The sequence below is a fragment of the Nematolebias whitei genome, chromosome 15 (assembly GCF_014905685.2).
Source record: "Nematolebias whitei isolate Nwh7 chromosome 15, NemWhi1, whole genome shotgun sequence".
In the NCBI taxonomy this organism is placed as follows: Eukaryota; Metazoa; Chordata; class Actinopteri; order Cyprinodontiformes; family Rivulidae; genus Nematolebias; species Nematolebias whitei.
In genome coordinates this window covers 24,150,738-24,173,880 of record NC_056512.1, presented here as the reverse complement: position 1 = coordinate 24,173,880, position 23,143 = coordinate 24,150,738, and the positions used below count along the sequence as shown (strand labels likewise).

At 38.1% G+C, this 23,143-nt stretch overlaps 1 protein-coding gene across 1 annotated transcript in view; it reads right to left on the bottom strand.

Annotated features, from left to right (window-relative positions):
- ciita (class II, major histocompatibility complex, transactivator) overlaps positions 1-10,127 on the bottom strand; it is a 21,448-nt gene extending 11,321 nt beyond the window's left edge. Inside the window, exons 1-11 of the mRNA XM_037689513.1 lie at positions 10,082-10,127; positions 8,967-8,996; positions 8,800-8,859; positions 7,925-8,023; positions 7,765-7,815; positions 3,111-3,158; positions 2,213-2,431; positions 973-1,032; positions 762-863; positions 629-682; positions 298-515 (exon numbers count right to left, since the gene is read on the bottom strand). Of these exons, the coding sequence (XP_037545441.1) occupies positions 298-515; positions 629-682; positions 762-863; positions 973-1,032; positions 2,213-2,431; positions 3,111-3,158; positions 7,765-7,815; positions 7,925-8,023; positions 8,800-8,859; positions 8,967-8,996; positions 10,082-10,127 (987 nt within the window). The remainder of the gene's footprint in view (positions 1-297; positions 516-628; positions 683-761; positions 864-972; positions 1,033-2,212; positions 2,432-3,110; positions 3,159-7,764; positions 7,816-7,924; positions 8,024-8,799; positions 8,860-8,966; positions 8,997-10,081) is intronic.
- Between the last annotated feature and the right edge of the window lie 13,016 nt (positions 10,128-23,143).

Genomic DNA, 23,143 nt, shown 5'->3' with positions numbered 1-23,143 from the left:
AGAGAGAGAGAGAGAGAGAGAGAGAGAGAGAGAGAGAGAGAGAGAGATAGATAGATAGATAGATAGATAGATAGATAGATAGATAGATAGATAGATAGATAGATAGATAGATAGATAGATAGATAGATAGATAGATAGATAGATAGATAGATAGATTAAAAAAAATCTAGAATACAAGATAAGCTGAATAAAATATTATTTAGAGTTGTGGTTCACTATGTTTTGCCAGGATTTGTAGACCATGACTCTGTGGTCTTGTCGTTTTGAAAGCAAACCACATCATGGTGACACTCTTACCTGATTCTGTTCCATGGAGCTTTTTTGGCGATCTACATCTCCAGTGATTATAAGTTCCTTGTCCAGACTGTTGTTTGTGTTCTTTCCTGATCGAACAATCTCTCTCATAGTCACTTGCACATCTACGTAATGAGTATGTAGGCTCAAACCTGCCTCCATATCATGGCAGATTTCAGCCATGTGTGCCTTGTATTGCTGAATATAATCCTTTACACGCTCTAAGGGACAGAAACATGTGAATACCAAACTGTGTGCTCACAATAATTAATTGAAGTTTTAAGTAATTGGGAACAAACTGAAAAACGTAACCATGAAGCTTCCAGGGACTTACGTGGAATTTCATCCACAGTGGGAGACCTTGGTGACTCCTTACAGGGGGACACCTCTGAAAATCAACAAATTATGTTTTGTTTTGTTTTTTTCACAGATATTCTCATGGATATCATAAATATCGTGATGCCTACTGTTACTGGGGGATGGAGGTGGGGACACTGCTTTGCTGGTCATGTCTGACAGAGAACTGGGTGGGAAAGAACTCATCAGAACAGGTGCTACAGCTCCGTTCACTGCAAACACAAGAGAAAAATTATTTTAAAATGTAAAAGTTAAGGACTGAAGAACACACAATCACTGAACACACAGATCCATCAAAATCTGTGATTAATAAGTGCTCACCTGGAGAGAGTGGGAGCACTTTGCGTTTGCAGGGTGGAGGGGTGGCAGGAACTAAGTTAGAAACAGCAAAAAAAGAACAATGTTGATACCGTCCATCTTATATAATTAAATAGTAATATATAACTGACATTTAAGACAATAAAATAAAAATCACACTAACACCATAATAAGAAGATGAAGACAAGTGCAATCTGGAAGGAGTGTTTGATTAAAAAAACCTGCACTCAGATTGTGTAAAACACAGTTTGAACTCAATTAACTTCACAAAATTCTAACAGTTTAAATTTTTATGGAGAAAAAGAGCCATTTGAAAGAAGTCCAAGGATTGAGCCCTGAGGGACTCCCATATATCAAGTTGGTGTCCCACTAAATGTATCTTTATATTTTTATCTTCCATTCAAGTTTTTGAAGTGGATATGGAACAGATGTCTCGTAGATTGAACAATTTTCTTTTCAACATCTAAATTTAAAGGAGCAATTCAAATAATAATACGAAGAAATTGCTATGTGTTGTCATCAATGTATGTTTATACACAATGACAAAATTAGTGCTCTGCCAAACCCATCACACGTGTGATATACACTCGGGAAACAGTTAGGGATTAGATGTCTTGTTCAAGGACACCACAACGTGTGGGCATGGCGGGGAGTTGAACCTGCGACTTTCTGGTCCCTAGTCAGCTGTCCAACCTCTACACCACAGTGGCCCCTCATATTTCATAAATGCCTCTCTATATTTTACATGAGCAAATTAGTCACTAAAAAGTAAGTAATAGCTTGTGATAAACACATAGGAAAGACACTGCAGAGGTGCAATCAAGTTCGTTATGAAAAAATAAAGTGTTTTAATGCATGAAGATTTTTGTCTAGCTGTTAAAGTTCCCCCCAAAATATATGTTTCTGTACACCAATCAGCTGCAGCATTGATGAGCAATGAAAGCACAAGTATGCATGTTGTATCACGATACAACAACATGTTCTGGTGGGAAACGTTCAACCTTGTATTCAAATGTGTTAAAACAATTCTTGGCTCTGAATGCATTTATGGAAAAAGGTCATAATGTTTTGGCTGCTCAGTCTAAGTCTGTGGCTGCTAATCACAGCAGCATTTAGGCACAGTTGAGCTTGTAACACAACACATTTTAGCCACAACTGAAACACACCATGAACCTAATCAGTACAATATTTTCTACAGCTTCCTGATCTGTTGTTGTTGTTTTTCTTCTTACATATAACTCACCTAAGATGTACGCTGGCGTAGCCGTGATGTTGGAGAGTGGAAGCCCAATGAGAGGAGGAGGAGAAGAGGACAACTGGACCACCTGATATCCTGAATTGTCTGGGAGGGAGATGAGCTGGATGGGAATGGACGTGGCCGGTGGGGATGGATAGACCTGAAACAGTGGTGGGGAGGGGTGGAGGTCTCTAACTGGTTCTGGAGTTGGAGTTGGCACAGATTCTGCTTCAGCACCTGCAACCCAACCAAAGACAACATGCTTAACTTTTTTTTGTTCAAACTGGTTCCTTGAATCAAAGCCGGAGGAGGGAAAACAAGGAGCAGATTTCAGAAAGAAAGAATTTAATCTCATTGAACTTCTTAATGTAGGCATAAAATTGACATATAATCCATTTTAGTTCTAGTTAACATCTCATTTGATTCTGTGCTGTACCCATCAGTCTGTTAAGAGATCAAGAGTAAATCGCTGTAATGAAAGTAAACATGAACAAAAGTTTTAAAGTGATCTTCACACTTTGACTGCGCACACCAAAAAATAATGTTGAGGAAGCTGAGCGAGCTGAGTTCTTCTTTCAATTTATCGGAGTGACATCGAACATGATTAACTTCAAAATGGCACTTCCTTTTTTTGCTGTTTACGTTTTCTGATCTACATTTTAAACCGACAAAGGAAGTAAACCAAGCGTGACAAGTTAGAATAGCTTTCCTCTATAAATCTTAGTGCTGCAGCATGTGATCCACCTGCTCTGTGAAGACATTCTGTACTTATTTACTCTTTGATACGAGCCCAGTTTGGATGTTTTGATCCGTGTAACAATCACCACTGAGGACGGATGGTTTGCTAAAAGCTATGATGTTCTCAATAAAATATCAGTTTTCAACACAAAGCACAAAAACTCACTTGGAGTGATGGTCAGTTCACCGTTTGCGTCAGGGGTGACTGGTTGCTCTACAAACAAGAAGAATTAAAGAATTGTAGTAAGTCATCAGGTGACAAAAGAAACTCAATATTTCTGCTTCATCACAGAAGATAACGAATCCTGCAGAGCTGCCTTAAAAACGAGCTTGTTCCTATGTTACGTTGCGTTGGAACATTTTATTTCAACAGTAAAAAATGGGTTTCAGTCCTTCAAAATAATGTAGACAGCTCTTCTAATAACATCAACTTAGAAAAACAGAGTTAAATTCTTATAGGAATGATGAGCTAATGGCTAGTCTGAGCAGAACCAAGACCAAAGTGGATTACTGCCATCTTAATACAGCTCTAATGAAAACAAATCCACAGCATTTTTTTAAATCTAAATGCTAAATTCAAACCTTTACATTATTGTTAAATTTGTAATATATGGTTGTTCTCAAACAAGCATTGAAAAATTAGTCTGTAGAAAATGCCCCATGCTAAACCTAAGGTGCTGCAGCTAGCTGCTGCTGCTTTTTGTGACCGCAAACTACTGTGCCTATTTTTATGTAAATATATTTGCAATGTTAAAATGACAGCAGCATAAAGGTTTATATATATATAAGTATTTGCATGAACTGCAATATTTTTTATGGGACTAAGATTGAGTGGGAGAATAAACCAGAAGAGAAAAAAATGTTATCAAACTGGTAAACAAAAAGATAAAGAAATGATGACGATTAAAAATTTGGTTGTTGGTTGGTAATTTGTGCAATAAACTGATACAAGAATCTGGACTCTGGATTGTTATGGCAGACAGTAACTATGATAAAGGTTTAAACGAATGGGGTGCCGTTTGTAAAGTTACACAGTCAAAAATTAACAGCAATGTTTTGTTTTATTTAGCCTTTAATAAGAAAATAAAGACTTTTTTTTCAAAGTCATATTTTCACTCTGTTTTTCAGACGTTTATAAATGTCATAGTTCCCAACTAAATGTTTAATTTGCAAGTTAAGTATTTAGTTTGAAAACTAAATAATGGCTAGTAAATTATATATTTAGGTGTAAATTAAATATTTAATTTCCAAGCTAAATATTTATTTTCAAAACTAAGCCAAACTAAATATTTATTGTCTAAGTTAAATATTTAATTTCCAAACTAAACATTTAATTTGCTAACTAAATATTTAACTTTGATCTAAATATTTAACATGTAAGGTAAATATTTGGGGGAGTGGTGGCGCAGAGGTTAGAAGATGGGCTTGTGACTGGAAAGTCACAGGTTCAACTCAACATCAAAATCTGGGTGGAAAAGGTGGAACACCCACACCTCCCTCCACCCTCATTCGCCCCACTCTGGGGCCCCGAGCAAGCCCCTTAGCCCCTATCTGCTCCCTAAACAGGTCTCTCGAAAATGGGTTTTCGTGGCTCAATGAGACTACCTGTATAAATAAAGGGTAAATAAAATAAAAAAGTTTAGATCACCGAGTTAAATATTTAGTTAGTAAATTAAATATTTATTTTGAAAATCAAATGTTTAGCTTAGAAATTAAATGTTTAGCTTGGAAATTAAATATTTATCTTGGACAATAAATATTTAGTTTGGAAATTAAATGTTTAGTTTTGAAAATACATATTCAGCTTGGAACTTAAATATTTAATTTACACCTAAATGTTTAGTTTACTAACTAAATATTTAACTTGCATGTTAAGTATTTAGTTTGTAAACTAAATATTTAGCTTGTAAATTAAATATTTAGTTGGGAACTATGCCATTTATAAATGTATGAATAACATGGTGAAAATATGACTTTGGAAAAAAACAACAATTTTTTTCTTATGAAAAGCTAAATAAACCAACATATTGCTGATGGTTTTTGACTGTAACTTTACAAATGGCACCCCATATAAAAGCAGCAAGGTAATATGGTCTTTTTTCCTCTGCGTTGCCCATTTAATGGGATAGTCTGGTCATTTCTAAAGTGATGTTCTGTTAAATAGTTTTCAGTAATTATTTACCTTATTGACATCAGTCGGTAGAGCAGAGTATGGGGCAAAGGGAAGGTTTTCCTCAAGGCTAAGCTAATGGCTATTCAATTGAGGGTATATTTAATAAAGTTTTTCAGGCTTTTAAAACAACTTTTTATGCTAATAGCATTCTTTCATACCAGTATGTCATTTTTAAAAGGAGTTGTTTCATAACACTGAAAAACAAGCAAAACTAGAGAAATTGCATTTCTGGCAAAAATGCAGTGTGACTGCTTATTGCTGAAGAACTTGCTAAAACAAACAGCTGAAATGAGCCAAAAACATGCTGAAATGTAGCTGAAAAGGAAGAACAAGCCCAAATTAGAAAAAGAAAGAAGGCATATTTGCTGAATTTGGTTTAAATAAGCAAAAATAAGCACAAAAATGTGTAAATTAGTTCTGAAAGCTGAAATTTGCAACAACAAAAAAAAGGCTGAAAATTAGCTGAGGTAGAAAGAAGCTTAAATTACCAGAAGGAAGTGGAGAGAGCACAATTGTGCCCAATTAGGTTGAAAGAAGCAGAAATGAGCACAAAAAAAGGAAATTATCTTAAAAAGCTGGAATAAGCAAAAGACAGCTGAAAATTAGCTAAAATAGCAGAAAGAAGCTTAAGTTAACAGAACTAAGTGTAGGGAGCACATTTTTGCTGAATTAGATTGAAAAAAGCTTAAATGAGTGCAAAAACTGTGAAATTAGCTGAAAAAGCTAATATTAGCATAAAATGGCTAGCTGAAATAAGTGAAACTAGGCTTTAAAGAGCATAACAACTGAAATTAACAGAAAGGGTTAATTAGGCTGAAAGTAGACGAAATTACCATGAAAAAGTTGAATTTATCTGAAAACTGTTGAAATTAGCTAAAAATGCTAACGAGCTAGCTGAAAAGGTAGAACAAGTTTCAATTAGCAAGAAAGTAGGAAGAACACGTTTTCCCAGTTGGGCTGAAAAAAGCTGAAATGCAAAAAAAAAAGTGTAAATTATCTGAAAAAAGCTGAAATTAGAAAAAAAAAATTATTAAGTAAATAAAGCACCAGCTTAAAAAAGCTGTAAGAAGCTTAAATTGCCAGAAGGAATTAAGATATCACATTTTTGCTGACTGAAAACAATTAAAACGAGTGCAAAAAATATGGAATTAGCTGAAAAAGCTAAAACAAGCATAAAAACCAGCTAAATAGCTGAAATAGCAGAAAAAGCTGAAACTTGCATAAATAAGCTGAAAGGAGCATAATAAGCTGAAATTAGCAGAAAGAAGTTAGAAGAAGCACAAAAATTATGTAGTCAGCAGAAAGAATCTGAAAGGATCACAAAACAGCTGAAAAACAACTATCTGAAAGTAGCTGAAAAAAAGTTTAAATTTGCACAAGGAAGCTGAACGAAGCTGAACCAGAACAAAATGTGAAAGGAGCAATGAAAGGTTGTAAATAAACAGATCTAAAGATTTGAAGGCTGGAAAATGAACTCAATTCATTTTCTAAGACAAAATATACAGCAGAAAGGTTAAATATTTCAAAAAGCTAAAGTTGCACCAAAACCAAAAGTCATAGCAGGATTGTCCTGAAAGAGCTGAACATTTTGATACATGATTTGCTGAAATGGCACAAAAATTGTGGAACAAAATGCCAAAAAATGGACAAGAAAAATGGATCACAATTGTATGAATGCTTCATAAGCATTCACACAACTAGGCTAGGCTAATGGCTAGTCAAAGGAGGCTAGCCATTAGCCTAGCATGAACAAAAGCTTTTGCTTCTTTATGTGCTCTTTGACTGATGCCATGGCTAATAAGGTACTATCCATCCATCCATCCATCCATTCATCCATTATATTTGTTAAAAAAAAAAAAAAAAAAAAAAAAAAAAAACTGTAGTATGAGTTTTTATAACTGCTTATTGTTGTTGCTGTTGTCCATTGTTGTCATCTTTCTTTGTTGAAATCAGGTCTCTCTTGTAAATGAGTCCTCGAGGCTCAATGGGATTTACCTGTATAAATAAAGGTTGATTGATCTTTAGCCGCTTCTTCCTTTTCGGGTTGCGGGGGTCACTGGTGCCCATGTCCAGCCATCACAGTGTGAGAGGCGGGGACACCCTGGACAGGTCTCCAGTCCATCACAGAGACACAGAGACAAACGAGACAAACAACCATTCACTGTCTCTCTCTCTCACATCTAGGGACAATTTAGAGTTACCAATCAGCCTAACATGCATGTTTTTGGACTGTGGGAGGAAACCGGAGTACCCAGAGTAAACCCACGCATGCACGGAGAGAACATGCAAACTCCACCCAGAAAGGCCCCTGGACCGGGGTTTGAACCAGGGTAACCTGCTCGCTGAGAGGCAGCAGCTCTACCAACTGCACCACCGTGCTGTCCGCTAAGGTACTAACTATTCATAATTATTTAAATGTTTTACTGTTTTTATTAATGAGCTGTTATTATTTTTGTTTTATTTTAAGCCTTTATTTCTTTATTGTTGTACAGCACTTTGTGATTGTATCTATGATAAGTGCTATATAAATAAAGTTTACTTACTTACTACTTAATTATTTGACAGAACATTACTATGAAATAGTCCAGACTATTTCTCTAAAGATTGTAATGTTTTTTAGTAGTTTAAAAATCTTCAAATTTGTTACCTGTTACTTTTAGTCTTTTTGTTGTGGGATTCATTTTGGTGTGCTGGGAAGCTGAAAAAGACAAAATGAATTTGCAAGCGATATGGAGATCTTTACAATTCCAGTATGTCTGGGCTGTGAACACAAATCTAAAGACTATTTTACAAAGCTGGATTTTTACTTCTCTGTCTCTTTCTTTTATTCTTCTGTAGCTTCACTGTCTGTGGCTCCTTGTGGTGAATGGATGAGGTGGGGGCCTCGAGTGGCCTGAGAGTCTCATCTGTGGTGCACAGGAAGTAAGAGTCAGTGAAGCATCTGACAGACAGAGAAACTACAAAAAGTTGATACTGTCATGTATTTCTGTACTGATCTGAAAAAGCACGGCTGGGAACTGGGCTTTTCTGAACACGATTACTAAAATACTATGGAATGCACAATATTGGATTTTTGGCCAATATCCGATCTGCCAATATGTTAAAACTTATTTGGCCGATAACCAATACCGACATTTCTTGCTCCTAGACCTACTTACAAAAACTACTTAGCTTTCTCTGCTGTGGAATTAAAATACTACAAGTACATTATTCTGCACGGTCTTTGTCAGTTTGGCCTGCTACCAAATGCAGATGCCAAACAAGTGGCTGAAAATGATGTAATACTTCAACTTGGATTATGTTTAATGTCAAATTTATTCAAGACATTTACTCTCTAACACAGTGACAACACTCGAATAGTACAAACGTGTAATTTTTCACAAATCAAAACTCAATGGCGCACGTGACGTTATAACGTGCTGGCACTGCAGGCATTCTTGTCATTGGGTTGCCATACAAAACAGTGCCATATATATATATATATATATATATATATATATATATATATATATATATATATATATATATAAACAGTGCCTTTTATTTCGGTGAGTTATTTTGTGGGAATGGCCGATGTCAGATATTTAACTTTATCGATAATATCGGCCAATACCATGCCAATAATATTGTGCATCCCTATAAAATCCTTAAGAAAATGTTTGACTAAAGAGGAAATTCTTACTGTCATTGATGATGTCTTCAAAACAACCAGACTTGAAATAATTGGAGAACTCATCTGGATCTAGATAAGGAGTGCCAAAAGAGAACATTTTCAAATGAACTTTAACTCATAAATCTTTCTTTCTTATAGTGTGTACACATTTCTCCAGAGATTTTGTTGCAACTTACCAAAACATTCCATGAATTCAGTTAAATTCTCTGAAACACACACAAAAAACATCATTATGCAAGAAATTTGCACATTGTCTTGTCTGTTTTCCATTCATATCACTTTATCAGCTGTTTATTGGACTGCATACTTATTATAGGACTTTGTTGTTAAACTGATTGTTGATTTTATTCACTGCAGCTGTTTTACGTACGTCTTGAGTTTTGTTTGATTCTTAAGGAAATCTGTAACGAAGCCATCTGTCTCAAACAGTATGTTTGGTAAAGAAGCAGAACAGGATTCTCTAATTCTAAGGATTTTTTTTTTTTTATCTAATCAGTCTTCCAATTCATATATTTGAATAAAATAATTGAATCATCCCTCATTTCTTTTTAATTTGTATCCAAAAACTGAGACTCGTTTGTGGCCTTTTAGAGAGGTCTTCATCATTATCTCTTCAGACTTTCTGAAGTTTTTTTTTTTAATTATTATTTACTTCCTTTGGACTTTGGCTGTTTTTTCCACACATTACCGGTGCAGTAATCACCATTTTCAGAAGATTTTTTGTTTAGTTTGTTAAGACACTTGTCTTTGATCACACAGACATAAAAAAAATCCTAAACCTAAAAGATGAACCAGTGGTGAGTCAACTAAAAGACACCTTAGTAAATAATACATGCTGACATGGTTAGCAAAAAGAACTGCACAGAAAACAAATGAAAAGGCAGCCAATGTCCATTAAATAATTTTACAAAACCTTAAGAAAGCCATGAGAACTATTAATCAAGAGCATTTTCAAAGATCAAAATGTATTTGTTAGACATTGAAACTATGGTTTAAAACATTTGCACAGTTCTGTGGCTCAAACAGGGCGTGTGTTCTATGCAGACAGCACATATTTCTCCAAACATAAACATGAATTACAAGCAAAACTATGCTTTTTATGTTTTTTTTATAAGCACAACTTGTCAAGTGATCAGCAGAACATTATTCATGATGTTTTTATAAATATAAATACTTTTATGTGGTGAGGCTGCTGACTTATATGGCACAACTGTGTTTTTTAGATAAACCTGTTTTCACCACTTCACAGACAGCTTTTAAGAAAATTTTCAAAAGATGTAATGGCACAAACCTGGTAACATATCAGAGATAAGGGAATCCTGGTCAAACTCCTGCATCTTGGCATCTGATAATCAATAAAAACACGGGGTCAAAAACAAAACAATGACTGTAAATGTAGAATGACAAGTGATAGTTGCCAGTAAATCCAATATCAAAGCTGCCTGGGTACTGATTAGCCAACAGGTTAAGATTTGGCACAGCTATACAAGATATGTTGTTTTTATCAAGCATTGTTATTGCCTCACATTAAGTTTTAGTATTTTAGTAGATTTTATGGCTCGCTTAGTCCATTTAAAGGCTGAAGCTGGGTGCACTGTAATTGTCTGCATCATTTTACAAGGTTTTCTGTACAGCAAAGAGGCACTTTGATACAGATATTTTGCAGGTAAAAGAAAATGTGTCATATGAAATCAGTCTTGCCAATTGCAACCGTGTAGATATTTTTAAGAAGATCCCCCTGACTGAAAACCTAACTATAACATACTGGTAAAAGGATTTTAAATTTACTGTCAGAAAGAAAACAGACAATTCAAGTTGGAAGTAAGACATTGTACTTCATTGTATTGTGCACAGGAGCTCATCAAGGATGTATGCTTGGTCCTTTCTTCGTTTCTTTACTCTGCTCACACATGACTGTACAATTAAATATCCAAAAAAAACTCACTAAGTTTGCTGAAGATTATAGATCAGTAGTGGCTGTCATCAGCAATGACAGTGAAATAAGTGACAAAGCAAAGGTGGAACAGAACTGGCATGGAGACGTCAACAGGACACTAAAGTGCACTGCATACTCCAGCCGAAGCTGCAAAATCTCATTGATGTAATTGCGTGATGAAAATTGTGTTGTTTTTTTTCTCAGAGTAACTTCGCCCACCAGTTCTCGACACAAGGCCTGGGCCAAACCTTTTCTGTGAGCACTATGGTGACAGTTCCTGTTTTAAATGTGCTTTATAAATGTGCTTGACTTGATTTGACTTGACTTTTCTCACAGGCATATGTGCCAAGTATTGTGTAATTGGTCAGAAGTTTGTGGGCATGTTCGTCAATGCGGAAATGCGCTCAGACATTTGGCTACATGACTGTTCAAACACATTAAATTAGTCAAATGGCATAAAGCTCCTGGACAGAGATCATGCAGACATTGTGTGTGGAGGAGCCTGCCTGCTAAAAAGTGTACAACATGGGTTTGCCTTTCTGTGAGCCCACCACCTGCAGGAGGAGCCATAGTAGTCAGGTGCATGACTCCATGGGTAGTGGCTGAAGGTGTGAGCCTTGGCACACTGACCCAGCCTTACCAAAGCTGGCTCTTGGGACATGGAATGTAATCTCTCTGGTGGAGAACGAGCCTGAGCTTGTGTGTGAAGATGAGAGGTACCTACTAGATATAGTTGGGCACACATCGATGCACGGGATGATCTTCGGAGCCAATCTCCTTTAGAGAGGCTGAACCTATTTCCACACTCGAGTTGCCCATGGTGAGATGTGCCAAGCTGATATGGGTCTACCCCAATTGTTGGTCGATCCTCGGATCCAGAAAGAACAATGAGTGTTCTGTCTTGGCCTTGGAACACTGGACCAGCTCTTTACCCTTACTAGGGTTCTTGAGGAGTTATGGGAGTTTGCCCATCCAGTCTACATGTGTTTTGTGGACTTGGAGAAAGCATTGGACCGTGTTCCTCGGGGTACAATGTGGGGGGTGCTCCGCGAGTGTGGGATTGGGGGCTCGTTGCTACGGGATCTTCGGTTCCTATACAAGCAGTGCGAGAGTTTGGTTTGCATTGCCGGCAGTATATGTCAGACACCTTCAGGGTGGGAGCTGGACTCTGCCAGGGCTGCCCGTTATCACCGATTCTGTTCATAACTTTTATGGACAGAATTTCTCGGTGCAGCCTCGGTACAGAGGGAGTCCATTTTGATGGCCTCAGAATTCCATCTCTGCTCTTTGCAGATGTTGTGGTCCAGTTGGCGTCATCGTGCCATGATTTTCAGCTCTCACTGGAGCAGTTCGCAGCTGAGTGTGAAGCGGCTGGGATGAGAATCAGCACCTCCAAATCTGAGGCCATGGTCCTCAGTCGAAAAAGTCAAGTCAAGTCAGATTTATTTATAGAGCACATGGGTGGATTACTCTTTTTGGGTCGAAGGTGAGGTTCTGCCTCAAGTGGAGGAGTTCAAGTATCTTGGGTTTTTTTTTCACGAGTGAAGGAAGAATGGACTGTGAGATTGACAGACGAATTGGTGCAGAGTCTGCAGTATTGTGGATGTTGTGCCAGTCCATTGTGGTGAAAGGGGTTACTGAGTTGTAAGGGGAAGCTCTCTGTTTACCTGTTTGTCTATGTTCCTACCCTCACCTATGGCTACAAACCCTGGGTAGTGACTGAAAGAACGAGATCACGGATACAGGTGGTTTAAATGAGTTTCCTCTGTAGAGTAGCTGGACTCTCCCTTAGAGATATGGTGAGAAGTTCAGCCATCTGGGAGAAACCTGGAGTAGATACGCTGCTCCTCCACATTGAAAGGAGCCAGTTGAGGTGGATTGGGCATCTGGTAAGGATGCTCCCTGGGCACCTCCCTAGGGAGGTGACTCAGGTATGTCCAACTGGGAGGAGACCCCGGAGAAGATCCAAGACATGCTGGAGAGTCTATGTCTCTTGGTTGGTCTGGGAATGCCTTGGAGTCCTCCCAGAAGAGCTGGAAGAGGTGGCTGTGGAAAGAGAAGTCTGGGCCTCCCTGCTCAAGCTGCTGCCCCTGCAACCCGACTTTGGAACAAGCAACTTAAACTTGAAACTTAAAACAAACTATGAACCACATTTGTTTGGGCATTCTTCTCTTACTTGCACATAGTCTAACAGATGGAAAACAAGTTCATCATTCTCATCAGAAGTGTCTGTGATCAATAGTTAGGGACGCAAACTGAAAGGGGATTTCTTGCCAATCTTCTCAGACTCGCTGTAGGATTTTTTTTCAGTGAGGGTTTTAAGCTGATCCTTTGCAAGCCAAACCACACTTGTGATTTTGTTTAATCAACACAGAGGTTTGAAGCTGGGTAAATAGAGCATACATGTTGAAACATGTGCGTTGCATAGTGCTTATCTTGTTGACCTTAGCTGCAAATGAAAAATGCAGATAGGTAGATCAATAACCTGACTGTAGAACCAATCAAGTGCCAGTTGGTAAAATAAAAATAGAATATGTAAAAATCTGTTTCCGCAGTTTAGTAAAATGTGCACAAGTATTTGTTGTAACATTTCCATGTGTACAGCAGGTGTTGTGTTAAGCTTTGTTATTGGTGAGTAGTTAATGGGCGGATATAAATGGGGAAACTAAACACACCAGAAGTGAAAGAAGTATTTATTGTAAATAAATTCAGCTATAATGCTGAAAAGCATTATATTGTTCCTGATGTTACCAAAATTAAATCAGACATTTAAGTTTCCTGTTAACGTCGTTCTAACAGGTAAATTAGAATCATGTAGTCTTAATTTGGGGGAATTTTAATCTTTGTGTTACTCTGCTGATACTCCCTAAAACACTGTTCAGCTTTGAATTTTTTATTTATTTGAATTAGGCTTTATTCAATTCAAATTCAATTCAATTCAAATGTACTTTATTAATCCCAAAGGGAAATTAAATGTTGTTGTAGCTCATCATTCTGGTTTCATTAGAGTTGTTATAGATGCTGATGGCTGTGGGAAGGAAGGATCTCTTGTAGCGGTCCATCTTAGAGCAGATCAGAAGAAACTGGTTGCAGATGTTGATCTGTCTACTTGGACTTTGTGGATTTCTCGGTCTTCTTGGGCAGCAGGACCACCTGAATCTTGGGCAGAACTCCTCCCTGAGCGATGGTCACTCCTCCCAGCAGCTTGTTGAGCTTCTCGTCATTGTGGACAGACAGTTACAGGTGTCAGGGGATGATCCTGGTCTCCTTTTAGTCACGAGCCGCATTTCCCACCAGCTTCAGGATCTTGGCGGTCAGGTACTCAAGCACCTCTGCTAGATAGATGGGGATGCGCCCATGGCACCTCCTTTTTAACTCATTTGTGATTTGGGGCTGTAGCTGAGGCATTATTTGAGCTTTTGAGAAGTTAATCAGCTGCTCTCAATTGTAAAAACTACCTTGTTGTCATGGTTACCCATCATAACAAATGTCCAAAAGCAAAAAAGATTTCAGTAAAAATCCTTCAAGCTGCACAACATCTGATATCAGAGGAAATAATTATCCCAAAAAAAGCGATTTACATCCAGAAAAAAGAGGAATTAAAGTTATTGAAAGCAACAACCCTGAATGAAAGTAACAGAGCTGCTCCAACATGCAGCCACCATTGGCAGCGCAATTCTAGAACTTATCTTATTGTCTTGTCTACATTTCTGCTGTTCAGGGGAGGTAATATTTGTAACTTTACATTAATTTGTTTCAAAGTTATTGATCTTGAAAGTAGGAAATTGACATTTTTTAGAACTTCACTGAATCCACTGAATAATGTCTCAAATAATGTCTGTTAGGAAATCTATGCTCAATGTTTCCTAAACTGAGGCAACACATTTTTAAAACTGGATTTTGACACTTGCTGGGTTCTACATAGGCACTTTTTTGTAGTAAGAGAAGCAAAACAGAAGCTTCCAAGACCGTGACCGATTCCTCCATCAAAACAGAAACCGTTTTTGTTTTCTAAACAGAGCAAAGAAAAAAAACCACAGTAACCTAGACCCGGCTTTAAATATTATCATAAGTGGCATTAAAATTCTCAAAGATGAAACTTTAGAGGAAGATTTAAGACAGCTTTCTTCACTTTTCACTGAGGCACTTCATCTTCTTCAATCCAACCTTAAACCTTGCAGTGACGTTCACAACTTTCAAAAATAGATACAGAATTCAGTTTAACAAACAGGACAAATGGTTAGATTTGGCTACATAGACTACGGGGAAATATCCAAAAGTTGTTGTAATACTTTGTATTCAGTAAATCTGTGACCACAATAAAAATAAAACTGTTCCGGTAAAAAAGTTAATCAGTCAAATACATAAAGCTAAAAGATTTTTAGTTAAATTTTAGACAAGAAAGCTGCAACTCTGAGATATTTGTTGGTTCCAAAATCAATGGTTCAATCAATGAACCAATAATTCAAACGCTAAAAAAGCCCAAAACATAATATTGATTCACAAACTTCATTCCCTAAATCTTTGGAAAGCTTTGTTTGTAATTTCCTGATTAGGTGAATTTAAAAATGTATTCAACCCATCTAATTATGTTTGTTTCTTTCCTGGTTGACCACTAAATTTAGAAAATAAAAACATCTTGTATCTGATGACATCAACAGACACTGGTTATGTGTGTTATGCTGCTTTTCATTTGATTTTTTTAATTGTTTGGGAATTGGAATTCAAATTAAGGATAAGAATATATATAGCCATCTAGTTTAAAACCACAATTTAAATACCGTAGTCAAAAGTCAAATAGAAGAATTTGTAAAAGTTTACAAAATATGGTCTTCATGAAATAATATTGATAATTTAAGAGTGGCGTTGTGTTGAGGGCAGCAATACATTTTGTTCTTGCTGTCACTCAATTTAACTGTTAGCTTAATACTTCTGTTACTTGCACTTTGGTTCCTCCAAACTGAAAATGCTTTTAAAGCTATCCACAACAGGTAAGATATTTACTGTTTACCTTTTAACAGAATGTTTATTTATTTTGCAATTAGGACAACTTTTTGCTCTTCTTAAAATTGTTCTTGTACAAATGGGAAAATATTTTTCTGAGGCAAAAATAATTATATTAAAAAAATCTCACCTTCTTTAATTTTAACCTCTTTTTCTGACTTCTCAAACTTCTTATGGGTAGAAAGAGAGGAGGATTTCTTAACAGTCCTTCTAAGCAAAAACTGAAACCATTACCATACAGGGCAGCACAGTCTATAAGTGTCTTAAATTTACACAAACTGTGTCAGGTGATCTCTTAAAATATTTTCTAAGCCATGAAACACCCCTGCAAATGGGGGTTGTAAAGGTCAGACTTTAATCTGTTTTTCCCACCCCCTCATCTCTTTCACAGCCGGTCGAAGCAGATGGCTGCTGGTCCTGAGCCTGGTTCTGCTGGAGGTTTCTTCCTGTTAAAAGGGAGTTTTTCCTTTCCACTGTTGCCACTGTGCTTGCTCAGAATGGGAGACTGTGATGAAGTGAAGATTCAACACAATCTGCTGGCTTCCTATGGATAACTTTTACTAATGGCCTTTTTTTTTTAATTAATTGATTCTCTCAATAAATAAAATATATAAAGTTGTATCTTCTTTATCATGGTATTTATGTAATCATATATTAATTTAGGTCAATTTAAAGTGAAAATAGTAAAATGTTGTTCCAGCTTTAAATTTTCAAGCTGAAATTTATGTTATTCAAAAAGAAATTATAAACCTTGTTGTTATTCCCAAATTTAAGGGCATAGCTCATGTTTGTGAAGACAGATAACACCCCCCACCACCAGCACCATCATCATCGCCAAACAGGAGGAAATGGTCTCCAGTTACAAGTACTGTGCACCTGAATGGCAACATCAGCTGGAGCAACAACCACCAGAGTGATCAAGAAAGCTCATCAGAGACTCTACTTCCTCAGACGGCTGGCTGAGATGAGCTGGTCTGGGAAGCTCAGTCCTCACTTCCGTCTACAGGTGTGCAGTGGAGAGCATCCTGTGCTCCAGCATCAACATGTGGCATGGAGGCTGCACAGCTGCAGAAAGAAAAGCTTTGCAGAGAGTGGTGAAGGCTGCACAGAAGATGTTGGAGTCAGCCTCCCCACCATCACAGATGCAGGAAGAGGGCCACCTGCATCATGAAGGACCCCACTCACCCAGCACACACTTGTTGTCCCACTCCCCTCAGGAAGGAGGTTGCAGAGCATTAAGTGTAGAACCACTAGACTGAGGAACAGCTTCTACCCTGAAGCTGCTAATTAAATATGATTAATTTCTGATTTATTTTAGTCAAGCAACAAAGAACCCCTCCAGAGGGGCCAAAAGACCACAAGTGGCCCCAGAACCACAACTTGCCACCTTGTCACTATCATTTATGTTGAACACCATAAAACAGCTCTAAAGTTTATGAAAAGCTACAAACAACAAATGGCACCTGCTAGAGAGAAAAGAGAAGTGTGCTTCCAGCTGAACACTGATGTTTGTAAAACTCACACGCACACGCGTTCAAGTGTAACCACCTCATGCTGTACAGTTTCAAGTTGACTTAGATAAATCACATCACTGTTTAACCCCCCACCCCCAAAACGTCTACCAGACCAACTGCCACAGTAACACTCTCCCCGCTGCGTTCATGCGTAATGGAGACGCATTATATGGCTGAAAGTTTCTACTGTAAGCCAACGCAACCCTCCCTTAAAATAATTCAGTATGACACTATGACTTTAATAAGTACTTATTAAAGTACAAAAGAAAACAAAAATAAAAAAGCAAAGACTTTTTTTTTTTTTTTTTTTTTTGGAAGCTGAGGTTTTTGTCAGTGCACCGCGCATGAAACTGTTCAGAATCTAACTACATGTATATAACTGACCAAAGTGCTGAAAACGGTGGCTATGAGGGAATTCCCACCCAGCACCGCCATCCTCCAAGGTTCCTGTCTCAGTTTGAAGAGCAAGATTTACCTGTGGGGGGGTTGCAGGTGATGCTCAGCTCTTGTTGCGCAGCTTCTCGATCTTTGCGCTCGGATATGACAAACAGCGGCAACAAAAAGTTGCATCACAAAGGATGAAGCGATGTTCTCCTCAAAGAACCCGCACTTGAGTCTGTGCGCGCGACCAGCTGCTCCAAACTAAACCTGCCTTTCGCTTTTGCTTCGCCACAGACGCCAAGCTGAGGAGGTTTGGTCTGCGCCACAAGTGTTTCTGGACCAGGGTTCACTTTCGGTTTAAAGCCCAAGTGCAGCCTGGAGGAAGTTTCTCCAAACAAGATTTTATTAATCAAAATTATTAATACTGCCCATTTATAAAACTATGAAATTACACATAAAAAGTTATCTTGACCCATATCAGGTGCAGTTTGAAAAAGTTTGAGTCATCGAGGCTAAATGAGACTAACCTGTATAAATAAAGGTTGAATGGAAAAACAAACAAAAACAGGTTCCATTCTGAAATGAGGGTATACACTCGATTTTAAGCTATATAAAGGAATCCAACAATTTTCAGTCAGGTCATCTGGACAGGTTTTTTTTTTTTTTGTGTGTGTGCTGAAACGTTTCACCTTCCATCCAGAAGGCTTCATCAGTCAAGGAAACATCCATCCATCCATAATTATCTTTACCCGTTGGATTTGTATACCTGGATTATTGAGCATGGACTTTGTTGGTTTTCAACCAGTTTGACACGATTGTCCATGAGGGAGAAGGCTGGCACCAGAGGAGGGGGCGTGCCAAAGAGACCATCTTAGCACCAACATAACTGGTTTGTTCCACTGTGGAGTAAGCTGTTGGGGGAAGAATCAGTTTTGTGTTGTTTCCTTGACTTATGAAGCCTTCTGGATGGAAGGTGAAAAGTTTCAGCACAAAAAAAAAAAAAAAAAAGAAACTGTCCAGATGACCTGACTGAAAAATGTTGGATTGAATATCTGGATTATTGAGCATGGACTTTGTTGCTATATAAAGGAAATGGAAAAGTGAATCTGCTGCTAAACATAAAAGAAGAAAAAAAGACAACTGTTAAGAATAAATATTGAGGGTTGAGCCCAGTGGTGGAGCGCCATGAACTTGTCACCCAGACACAAGCAGATTTTGAAAAACCTTCTTCAAGACTCCATCAAATTTCAGTCAGGTCATCTGTCCCCAGAAACCATCTTATCGCCATCAAAATGGTTGGCCCATACAGAGGAGTGAGGTATATTTTGAACCTCTTTGGGTATGGCTGCCTCAGAGGAGTCAACAGGGGAGAGGGCGGGCTACAGAAACCATCTTATCACCAGAAAACTGGTTGGTCCACTATGCGAGTGTGCTGCTTCTGTGACTGAATTTGTTGTGGCTCCTCAGACTGATGAAGTCCTTTGGATGAAGGACAAAACGTTTCAACAACAACAACAACTGTCCAGACAACCTGACTTAACTTTGTTGGATTTTTAAAAAAATCTGGATTATTGAGCATGGACTTTGATCTTCTTCGAGACTGATAAATTTAACTTTTATCCGATCTTTTTAAATCTGCATACTTTTTTCAACAAATCTGATCGTAATACAATCACATCAAAATTGGCCTCTCAATCCAAAACATCTTTTTTTATGAACGTCACCTTTATATTTTTAGTCAACCTGGATGTTTTTTAGGCAAACAACACGTTGTAGTTGGCAGCCATCAAATGTTTAATTTTATGACACAAACTATTGATATGAGAAAAGTATGTGTGAATTATGTTTCTTGCTTCATAAACATTTTTAATGTTACTGCAAAAGAGGACAAGTCAAATGAGTCCAAAATTATGGGATGGTGTGAAATTAAATGTGGAACTGAAATTATTGACTGTACAAATCCTAGTAAGCGCTACTGTTTTGATTAAATTTTGCTTTAATTGTACAATACCAAGAAATCTTAATTTACTCCAAAAATGATACTGTATAACAGACTTAACTGAATTTGTAACAACAACTCAATAATGCTCACATTACCTGCATGGATGACAAAGTGTTCAACGTTGGAAACACAAGAGAATATCAGTTTATGCCTTAATAAATTAAAGCTCGCAACATGAATACTACTTGCCAAAGAACAGGTGACTAAGGATAATAAAAATCAAACCAGAAATCCTGTTTCTGAGTGCAGAAAGTTCACATAACCATGACTGGACACCTGGTGAGACATCGTTCGCAGAATGTGGGTTTACTTGTGGTTCCTAGAGTTTCCAAAAGCAGAGTGGGATGAAGATCTTTCAGTTATCAGGCTCCTCTCTTGTGGAACCAACTTCCAGTTTTTGTCCGTGAGGCTGACACATTGTCCAGTTTTAAGACTGGACTTAAGACTTTCCTTTTTGATAAATCATATAATTACTTGGGCAGCACGGTGGCGCAACTGGTAGAGCTGCTGCCTCTCAGCGAGCAGGTCCTTGGTTCAAACCCCGGTCCAGGGGCCTTTCTGGGTGGAGTTTGCATGTTCTCTCCGTGCATGCGTGGGTTTTCTCCGGGTATTCCGGTTTCCTCCCACAGACCAAAAACATGCATGTTAGGCTGATTGGTAACTCTGAATTATCCCTAGGTGTGAGTGAGAGAGTGAATGGTTGTTTGTCTCGTTTGTCTCTATGTGTCCCTGTGATGGACTTGTGACCTGTCCAGGGTGTACCCCGCCCCTCGCACAGTGATTGCTGGACATGGGCACCAGCGACCCCCGTGACCCAAAATGGAATAAACGGGTAAAGATAATGGATAGATGGATATAGTTACGACTGGTTTGGTTTCCTTACGCTGTTATAGGCTTAGAGGACAAATGGACCTCATCTCATCAAATGAATAGTTCCAAATGAATACAAATTAATAGTTTGTATTTGTAAATATTTCTATCTATCTTTTTTTTCTCTCTTTTCTTCTAGTGAGGGACCTGCTCGCCTCTATTCTGGACCTGCCATTGTGTATCTGTTCCTCCTTCCTGTCCTCTTAAACCCAACCGGTCAAAGCAGATGTCCTCTTGTCCTGAGCCTGGTTCTGCTGGAGGTTTCTTCCTGTTATGAGGGAGTTTTTCCTTTCCACTGTTACCTTGTGTTTTCTCTGGAGACTGTGATGAAATGAAAACTCAATACAATCTGCTGGCTATGCTACCGTACTTTGGATAAATAATGTTACTAACTGAATTTGTACGTATATGAATGTTTCTGTTCAGTGTCCTGAGATTACTTCTGTTGTTACTTGGCGCTATTTAAATAAACTGAAATGAATTAAAGTAACGAGAACTCGAGTGGACACACAAGCTCCTTACAACCAGTATTCCTTTGTTGCTTTTAGATGATATTTTGTGTACAGATATAATAAGTATTATCCCCCGTGAAGCTCATGATCTACTGTATATAAGCACAGTTGTTTGGGGAACACTTTGGCTTTTGGAGCAAACTTTAAAAGTTTTTTGTGTTATACAAATACAAGTGGTAATATGTCATGTCGTCAGCAAGCTTATGTTAGTCCGCAGTCCAGATAAAACAAGCAATACAATGTTGTTTGGTAGTTGTTGTTTTTTTTTTCTACTATCACAAGACTGGATTTGCGAGAGAGAAAAAACATATGTTTGATTTGTGAGCAAAAACTGGAGTATTTGAAAAAAAAAACCCACACACACACAGTTGCATGGAAAGAACATGCAACTACAAATAAAAAAACAAAGCTTTTTTTTAGACTTACAAATCAATCAAAACACTTCCCAGATTGGGGGCTACATGGGGTTCACTGGACCCAAAAGCCCCAGGTTTGATCCCCATACCCACTTGTCATGGTGTCTCTGAGCAAGACACCTAATCCCTAATTGCTCCCTGGGCGCTGACATAGCTGCCCACTGCTCCACCTGGGTTTATCCCAGGTGTGATGGGTTAAATGCAGAGACTAATTTCTTCGTTGTATGGGAACATACACTGATGACAACACATACGTAGCACTTATATTCTTATTATCATTGTCTTGCCCAATGACACTTTAGCTTGTAGTAGGGGATACAGGCATTGAACCATCAACTCTTCTGGCAGGATGAGCCACAGTTGGTCCATATCCACAATAAATCAAGGCATTGATCAGACAATCTTATGTAGAACAACACAAATAATTACCCTTTAATTAATTGTATTGTTTCAGGGCAGCACGGTGGCGCAACTGGTAGAGCTGCTGCCTCTCAGCGAGCAGGTCCCTGGTTCAAACCCCGGTCCAGGGGCCTCTCTGGGTGGAGTTTGCATGTTCTCTCCGTGCATGCGTGGGTTTTCTCCGGGTACTCCGGTTTCTTCCCACAGTCCAAAAACATGCATGTTAGGCTGATTGGTAACTCTAAATTAGGTGTGAGTGAGAGAGTGAATGCTTGTTTGTCTCAATTGTCTCTATGTGATGGACTGGAGACCTGTCCAGGGTGTCCCCTGCCTCTCACACAGTGATGGCTGGACATGGGCACCAGTGACTCCCGTGACCCAAAAAGGAAGAAGCGGGTAAAAGTTAATGGATGTACTTTTCCCACTAATTTTATCTAAATTTAAAATAAAGGATTCGACTTAGTGCCCGACTCATTTAGAAGCAGTTTTGTACTTAAAGGGACAGTCCAGTCTTCAGTGAATTATCAGGAGGATATTTGACAAGGTGGGCTGAACAAGTGGACTGACACATTCAGCAGCCTCGACACCAACAGCAAAAACAAAGTCCATCTATGCTCAGCACGAGTACATTTGTGTAGTAACACGGGCCTGGTTAGGTTGAGAAAACAATGAAGCAACGAAACAAATGGTGTCTGGCAAACGTGTATAAATGTATTACTAACTAATGTAGCATTCTTTGACACCAGTATACGGTTTTAAAAAATACTTGTGTTATAAACCTGCAAAACTATAAAAAAAAAAAAAATCACTTATTTGGCTAGCTATTAGCATAGCCTAGATGAAGACTTTTGCTGTATTTCTTTGTTCTCAGTGCTGTATGACTGATGACAGCTCATATGATGTTAACTATTCACAACTATTAGAACATCACACCAAAGTTGACTGGACTATCCCTTTAATTCCTTATATTTAGAATGCGTCCATCTAACAATCTACTGGCACTAACCACAAACTAATCCACTAACGATCGGTCTTTAGGCTGATGGTCCTCCTTTATCATGTGAACAGCTAGTTCTGGCTGTCACCAGCAAACTGGATGATCCACCATGATAAGGGGCTATTTATAAGACTGAGTTTATTGCAGCTCCTCAGACTGACAAAGTCTTTTGGATTAAAGACGAAACGTTCCAACAAGTTTTGTGTTTTTAATCCGTCCAGAGGACCTGACTTAACTTTGTTAGATTTTTTTCTACCTGGATTAATGAGCATGCATTAGGATCCTTATATTTAGGGTTACTCAAATTCCTCTGGGCATTAGT